General features: G+C 36.9%; 2 protein-coding genes and 1 non-coding gene across 6 annotated transcripts; 2 read left to right on the forward strand and 1 right to left on the reverse strand.

Annotated features, from left to right (window-relative positions):
• The first annotated feature begins 80 nt into the window (after nucleotides 1–80).
• AsnS (asparagine synthetase) lies at nucleotides 81–5,193 on the forward strand. 3 transcript variants are annotated; one of them, XM_089072657.1, is made up of 11 exons: nucleotides 81–222; nucleotides 1,802–1,907; nucleotides 2,153–2,382; nucleotides 2,455–2,580; nucleotides 2,652–2,888; nucleotides 2,972–3,146; nucleotides 3,224–3,453; nucleotides 3,532–3,659; nucleotides 3,925–4,214; nucleotides 4,300–4,534; nucleotides 4,624–5,193. In XM_089072657.1, exons 3-11 carry the CDS (start codon nucleotides 2,257–2,259, stop codon nucleotides 4,775–4,777), a joined length of 1,701 nt encoding a protein of 566 aa, XP_088928783.1. In that variant the 5' UTR covers nucleotides 81–222; nucleotides 1,802–1,907; nucleotides 2,153–2,256; the 3' UTR covers nucleotides 4,778–5,193. The 3 variants fall into 3 exon arrangements, with proteins under 3 accessions (XP_088928783.1, XP_011638918.2, XP_011638919.2); XM_011640616.3 differs by lacking the exon at nucleotides 1,802–1,907 and having other exon boundaries at nucleotides 87–222; XM_011640617.3 differs by lacking the exon at nucleotides 81–222 and having other exon boundaries at nucleotides 1,784–1,907.
• Nucleotides 5,194–5,313: 120 nt separating this feature from the next.
• On the reverse strand, nucleotides 5,314–5,386 carry TRNAR-CCU (transfer RNA arginine (anticodon CCU)). Its single transcript has one exon. It is a non-coding gene; the product is annotated as a tRNA-Arg (tRNA).
• A 131-nt stretch (nucleotides 5,387–5,517) lies between these two features.
• LOC105428350 (RNA exonuclease 2) lies at nucleotides 5,518–7,155 on the forward strand. Of its 2 annotated transcripts, none has more exons than XM_089072669.1 (5): nucleotides 5,518–5,645; nucleotides 6,268–6,344; nucleotides 6,416–6,577; nucleotides 6,678–6,898; nucleotides 6,999–7,155. In XM_089072669.1, the coding sequence occupies exons 1-5, from the start codon at nucleotides 5,549–5,551 to the stop codon at nucleotides 7,132–7,134; spliced, it is 693 nt and encodes a 230-aa protein (XP_088928795.1). In that variant the 5' UTR covers nucleotides 5,518–5,548; the 3' UTR covers nucleotides 7,135–7,155. The 2 variants fall into 2 exon arrangements, with proteins under 2 accessions (XP_088928795.1, XP_011638926.2); XM_011640624.3 differs by lacking the exon at nucleotides 5,518–5,645 and adding an exon at nucleotides 5,652–5,958.
• The last annotated feature ends 492 nt before the right edge of the window (nucleotides 7,156–7,647 follow it).

A 7,647-nucleotide genomic window follows, 5' to 3' on the forward strand; every position in this document is an offset into this window, starting at 1 on the left:
GACAGGCGTACCGTCGAAGCAGCGTCTTGCGTTACGTGGCACGACGTCGTCGTCGTCGCCGTCGGTGACGTCCTCGGCGTCGAGCGTCGTCGCGTCTCTTCCGAAGCGAGTCTGCCTGCCTGGCTGCCACCGTCGCCCGCCAGAGATATCGACCGGCCGGTCACGAGACACGCGAGTTCGCAAAAATGAGACGAGTACCGCGGCGTGACAGACCACGGCGAGGTAAAACAATTTTATATTTAACAATTTTATATATACGCACGTACGTGCGAGGTATATATATCAGACACAATCGTCGAACGAAGTTCGAAACACCATAGCCTCTAACCTCGAAAGAGACAATTTCTTTCCCTACTTCTCTCTCTTTTTTTTTCCTTCCCTTATGTTCGATGACGCGATGGACACAGCACCGAATTCACGTATATACATACACACTCTCCGCACACTCGGACACTCGCGACAGAAGGAAATGAGGCAACGAAATACCTACCGACGAGGAGGAGAGGGAGGATGGGCTATGGTGCCGCGCGCCTATAGGCCGTGACGCGGCCGGCAACGTACGGCACGCATCCTCCTCGGAGCACCGGCAAACGCCGACTGTTCGCGTCGTTCCGCGCGCGTCGGCAGCATTCAAGACGAGTCTACGAGCGACCAGCTGAGTCGAGAACCGCCACCGCCACCACCACCGCCGTCGCCGCTGGCCGCCTCCGTGACTAGCCCCGTGCCCCGTGCGCCGCGCGAGCAACCGGCGGCGAATCCACGTCCACGTTCGTGTCGTGGCACGACGATTCGGCACGATGATTACGACACACCCGACATGAGCGGCGCGCCTGCATCCGGAACGACGGGACACCAACGGGCCTCCGATCACCTCCGGTGCAATGCGCGCTAGCCGAGAGCACGCGCGAAATACTGTGTGGAGAGCGCGGAACTCGCGTTGGCAAGGGAGAGAGAAAGAGTCGGAGCGATGATCGAACGGACAGAGAAAGGAGCAGGAGGGCCAACGTGGAAGGGGGTAGACCGGAAAGGGACGAGGAGACACGCCGCCACTGTCGCCGAGGCTACGCGACTGCCGCGCCTCGCGTCCACCGCGCGCCGCCACCGGATGCGCGCGACTCGTTGCTCCTTTATCAACGGCGCGCCCCCTGTTTTATCGACGATCCGTGAAACTGCTCCATGAATTCCACGTTTGAATTTTTATTCGATCATTCTACATAATTCGAGCCTGGCATACGGTTATATTGACATACACATCGTAATAATGCGATAAGAGAATTAGAGAGGGGGGGGGGGTTCTTCCTTCGCATTCGGAATAATCACAAAATGCTTTTACATTGCTAACAAAATAGATGTTTATATTACTCGTGACTTTACTTGAAGGGAGTGATTTTTTTTTTAATTATTTATTTTAAATGTTAATAAATAAATTAAAAATTCTGCCTGACTGAATAATGCCTACATTACCTATTTCCATATATTACCTATTTCTTTGTTTGAACATCTCATTATATACTTATTTGTTTATAAAAATTGGAGTTTCCAAGAGTTAAGCGCACAGATCAGACGTATCATATTAATCAAAGGCTGCCGTGAAATATTGTTTGTGATTATTTACGAAGGATAATTCTTTGTAAAAACACAAGGGTATGTTACGGCTACGGTTTATCACCGCCAGACATTCCGTTCCATGATCCGTTCACCTGTCGCTCGTTCCTGCCGACTTCGCTCAACCATGCGCGACTATTACATCAGAAACGCAATCGTGATGTACGAATACATATGCGCATTCATATGTGTACAGTAGCTGACGTCACCGAGTGCGAGATCCATATATGAAGCACGGAACGGTAACGCGGTGGTCAGTAGCGTACTTGTATCGTAAGGAAGTGTTTACTTGCGCGCCGAGGGTAAGTTGTATTTGCTGAAAAAAAGTCCTCGTAAAATTCTTCATTTCATATGATATCGAATACTGAATCAAAGAATTATATAATTATTCAATTTAAATGTGACACAATCACAGATGTTAATGAAATTATGTTTGTTCGATGCGTTTTTGCACGAAACGAAAAAAATTTGGATTGTCATCTAAACTGAATGATTACCAGGAATTAAAATTATCGGATGTATTTCATTTTTTCTCCTTCACTTTCAGGACACCGAGTGAACATCTTTCGAATTTCGAGAACGACACGTGGCCAGACGCGCATACGCGGCAGTTATAATCGCGAGAAGACTGACATTCAATCGCCGGCAAGAATGTGCGGAATTTGGGCTTTATTCGGACTGGACACGCAACCGTTGACCTGCATCTGTGAGAATTTCGATAAAATATCGCACCGTGGTCCAGAAGCTTTCAAAATAGAGTTTGATAATAGAGTCAAGGTATGTTTGTGGGAGTCCTTCATGAATTTCAATTGTAAATTCTTCTCATTAATGTTTTTTTTTTTTCTCCAGAATGGATACCTAGGATTTCACAGATTGGCCATCGTCGATGGTCTTTATGGAATGCAGCCGATGAGGATATGCAAATATCCGCATCTCTTCCTCCTGTGTAATGGGGAGATATACAATTACAAAAAAGTAACATATCTCTTTTTCGCGTTATCTACTTCGTGTTATCAAGAGAAATAAAAATGCATATGATGTTACAGTTGCAAAAAGAACATGATTTTGAATATATCACGAAGTGCGACGTGGAAGCACTCATGCATGTGTATGCTTATGCCGGCGCTAACAGCGTTGCTCAATCTCTGGATGGTGTATTTGCATTTTGCCTGATGGACGTTTCGGACAGAAAGATATTAATAGGCAGAGACCCATATGGTGTACGACCATTGTTTAGATTACATTCGGACGATGGACAACTGGCTATCTCTTCAGAAAGCAAAGTACATTCACGAGCAGATTAAGTTTTTTCTCATTATTAAATCCTCTTTGCTCATTTATATTTGCCATTCTTGGTGTATTTCAGGGTCTGATGGCGATATCGAAACATATAAGTGGCAAATGGATGCTAGAGCCTTTTCCACCAGGGCACTACGAGATATATGATATTTTGCATGATGGTCGAACAAAGCTGGTAGAAAGTTGTCATTATCACAAAGCTGGTGACAAGCCTTCTTTTCACACATATGTCCCTTGGGATGGTGAGCTGGCATACTCTTGAATCACAGTATGTACATTAAAAGTATAGGAACATTTTATATCATTTCATTTTTTACAGCCTTAACTCCAAATGATGTTTATACCAACATCCGAAAGTTGCTTTCAGCAGCAGTTGAGAAACGATTGATGGCCGATAGGCGGATAGGTTGCCTATTGTCGGGTGGATTAGATTCCAGCTTGGTTGCTGCTTTGCTGATGAAACATGCAAAGGAACACAATCTACAATACAAAATACAGAGCTTTGCAATAGGTATGGGCGACAGTCCAGACATTGTTGCAGCTAGACAGGTTGGTGGAAGATTTTGTACTTTGGGCCTATCTTTCTTCATTGATAAAGGCACGCAAAAATTAGAATTTCTTATGCAGGTTGCGGACTATATCGGAACTGAGCATCATGAAATTATCTTCACGCAGCAAGATGTGATTGATGTATTGGACAAAGTTATATATTCTTTAGAAACCTACGATATAACTACCATTCGCGCTTCTGTTGGGTAAAACATTTTATTGTATTCAATTTTCAATTTTCAATTTTCAATTTTGTATTCAAGTATTCAATTTTCAATTTTCAATTTTGTATTCAAGTATTCAATTTTCAATGTAGTTTCCAAACTATTTAATATAAATTCAAAAGTTGTAGAGGAAAATTAGTTCATGTCAATTTTCTCTCTCTCTCTTTTTTTTTTTTTTTTAGATTAAATTGCTATAAAATGTTTGCTATAAAATGTTTACATAATACTGAAAACTTTTCATTTTTAGAATGTACCTCATTTCGAGATATATAAAACAAAATACAGAAACAACTGTGATCTTTAGTGGAGAAGGCGCAGACGAAGTAGCACAAGGCTATATTTACTTCAGAGATGCACCTAACGCAGTAGACGCGCATAAAGAATCTCTTAGATTATTACAAGATATATATTTGTACGATGGTTTAAGAGCGGATAGAACAACTAGTGCTTTTAGTTTGGAGCTCAGAGTTCCGTTTTTAGATCTTCAATTCACCAACTATTATTTGTCATTAAACGCTAATAGCAGGCAACCACAAAGTAGAGTAACGACATATAATTTGCAAATGATAATTTTTACTAATCAAGTAATCAAGCATTATTCATGTTATCTTTATGTGCACAGATGGAATTGAAAAACATTTGTTAAGATCTGCATTTGATGGAACTAATTTACTACCCAAAAATATACTTTGGAGACATAAAGAAGCATTCAGTGACGGCGTCGCTTCTATAAAGAAATCTCTTTTCCAAATAATTCAAGAAATAGTGGAAGATCGTGTTTCCAACGAAGATTTGGAGAATGCTTACATCAAATATCCTCATTGCACGCCAAGAACAAAAGAAGCGTACTATTACAGGTAACAGAATAGAAATATCTTTAAGAATAGAAATATCTCTAAACTAATCTTGCCTTTTGACTAATTTGGACGATGAATTATCTTTTTAGAAATGTCTTTGAATCGCATTACGAGGGCCAAGCGGAAAGTTTCACTCCTTACTTTTGGATGCCACGTTGGGTGAAAGGCATCTCCGATCCATCTGCACGATTTATTAAACATTATGCTGCAAACGATGAAAAAGATAAACTGACAACTATTTGAAAAAGAAAAAATATATTAAAAAACCAAAGAAGGAAAAACCTCTTTTAAGAAGTAAAAGGATCAATTAAGTAATAAATCAGGAATATAAATAATTATCATCTAGCAGATATTTTGATGCTTTAGATATAAGTTTTGGAAATAATAAATATTATATGCAACAAATTTAAAAGTTTAAATAGGCCTTGTTTCAATGTACTATCACTGAAAATCTGTAGTTCAATTATTTATACTTTTAGTCTAGTAATAAACTTTTCTAGTCTAATTAAACTTATAATCTTTTATATTTTTTTCTTATAATATGTTATAATCACCATTATAAAAAATTGAAATACTAATATATTTTTCTTAAATAATATTTAGTCTGTGTATATTTTTTATTAAATAAAATTTCTGCAAAATGTTTATTATATCATGAATGCATTGTTATTAATTGATATATTGTCTGGATTAAGATCACTATTAAAAATTTTTAAAAAAACTACCTTCTAGATTCATTAAGAAAAAAAAATTGAAAGAAAGATTATAAAAAGCAATTGTACCCCTGGTGGGACTCGAACCCACAATCCCCGGTTTAGGAGACCGATGCCTTATCCATTAGGCCACAGGGGCTATCGATGCTCAATCTCCTTCATAAGAGTATATATTCTTGATATTCTTTTTTTCACATGAGAACAAAAATTTAAAAATAAAATACATATGTACTACACGTAAATAGGATCTCTATTCTAGAAGAAAAGAGGAGGCAACGAGTTTATTCCATTTACAATACTTATGTACAACTCAAGAATCACGAGACACAGAGAAACAAAACAAGCAAGCGAATCAACCAATTACAATCGAGAACTTCAAGACGATCGTCTCACGATTGGTCGAGTTCATTTCTGTCGTTCTTTAATTTTCGTTGAAAAATCGCTGTTGACTAGTGTTGACTGTCGCGTTGTTGTTAACTGTACAAATTTATTTTTCGACGAATGATTAAATGACGTAGCACGAATAATTTCAGACTCTGTTTATATGCACGTAATATATTTTGCCGCGTGTGTTGTTTTTTTTTTTTGGAAAAAATTTTGCATTGAGCTCCCGTCAAAGTTAGGTTAATTTCAAGTCAATAATGTTTGCCACACGTGTTGTTAAATATCTTTCTAAATACTTATATCACGGAGCTCGCCGTTTAATCAATGGTAAATTATCAAATATAATACGCTTAATGCGCTATATACAGTTTCTGTCAAAGGGTGAAGAATAGTTAATCAAATTCTCAAAATCAATTTATTAAATGACAATTAATTTAATTAAAGTAATCGTTCGTTAACTTTCTAATTTTATTCGATTCATTGCCTTCAATTTAAATTTTCTCTCTGTGTCTCCTCTCTTTGAAATGATTAATCTCATTCATGTGACTGTAGATATTACTGGATAAATTTAATTGTCAATTGAATTAATTGAAGTCTAATTGAAATTACTTATTAGTGACATTTCATTTTATATAGATCATGCAATTTCGACACCGACGGAAATGCGAAATGAAGGTAGAAATGAAAATCACATTGTCTGGCTCGATATGGAGGTGCACAATTATTATAAATTGTCTAACATGATGAGAGAAAGAGGAAAGTTGAAAAAGATCGGATTTTTCAGATGACAGGGCTAGATGTAGAAAAATGTCATATCTTGGAAGTTGCTTGTTTTATAACTGATGAACAGTTAGAGCTTGCTAGTGATTATCTGAACATCGTTGTGCATCAACCAGATGAAATCTTAGAGAATATGTCTGATTGGTGCAAACTGTATCATAAAAAGGTAATTGTATATCTCTTCTTTTTTTTTTTGGAAATGAAAATGTATTTTTCTCATAATGATATTTACTAATTGTTATTAATTACAATTGTTATAATTCTAGAATGGCTTGATCCATGATTGTCAACAGAGCAAAGTAACACTGGAGGAAGCTCAAGAAAAAACGCTAAGTTTTTTAAAGAATCATGTACCAAAAGGAACATGCCCGTTGGCTGGTAACTCGATTTACATGGATCGCATATTCCTAAAAAAATACATGCCATTGGTCGATGATTACTTGCATTACAAAATTATCGACATTAGCACAATTAAAAATTTGGCAATGTAAGATTTGAAAATATTATGGTCATAATTTTCACTTCATTTAATTTTTTATAAAATTAAATTAAGAACTGTTTTATCTAATGTAAATGTTTCCATATAGGAGATGGCAACCGAGCATAAGTAAAACAGCTCCAAAAAAACTACGTTACCATAGAGCCTCATACGACATAAAAGAAAGTTTATACGAACTCCGTTACTATAGAAAACATTTATTTGTATCACAAACTCAAAGTTAAAATAAAAATAGATCATTCATCTTTCGTGTTGATTAAGTATACCTGTATATTTGTATATTTATATAAAATGCAGGTAAATGCTCAAGATATACCTTTTCAATAGAACAATTCCTTACTATTTTGTAAGAGTAGTTTGTTGTTGTTTTGTGGTCTCTAAGAGAATAAATTTACACAAAAGTCTAAATTTAGTAGCATTTCTTTTTATTTAGCACACTTATGTCCACTTCTTTCAATATAGAAACTTAATTTCAATCTCGGTTTAACTTATTTTTTTCAATTTTTTTTTAAACCGAGACTAAAATTAACCCACAATCTAAGAAATTATTAATAATATTAAATTATTAAAAATCTATACTAATCTATATTAAATATCTATATATAATTTAATTTGGTTTCTCGTCCTAGTTTTAGATAAATTCCATCATCTAAAGAAAGAGTATCTCGATCATATATACTCGTAGACACGCATACAGCGCCGATTGCATTTGTGTGCCTTGCGGTTCGAGATTCATG

The sequence above is a fragment of the Pogonomyrmex barbatus genome, unplaced genomic scaffold (assembly GCF_055798465.1).
Source record: "Pogonomyrmex barbatus isolate J1 unplaced genomic scaffold, ASM5579846v1 scaffold14, whole genome shotgun sequence".
Taxonomy (NCBI): Eukaryota; Metazoa; Arthropoda; class Insecta; order Hymenoptera; family Formicidae; genus Pogonomyrmex; species Pogonomyrmex barbatus.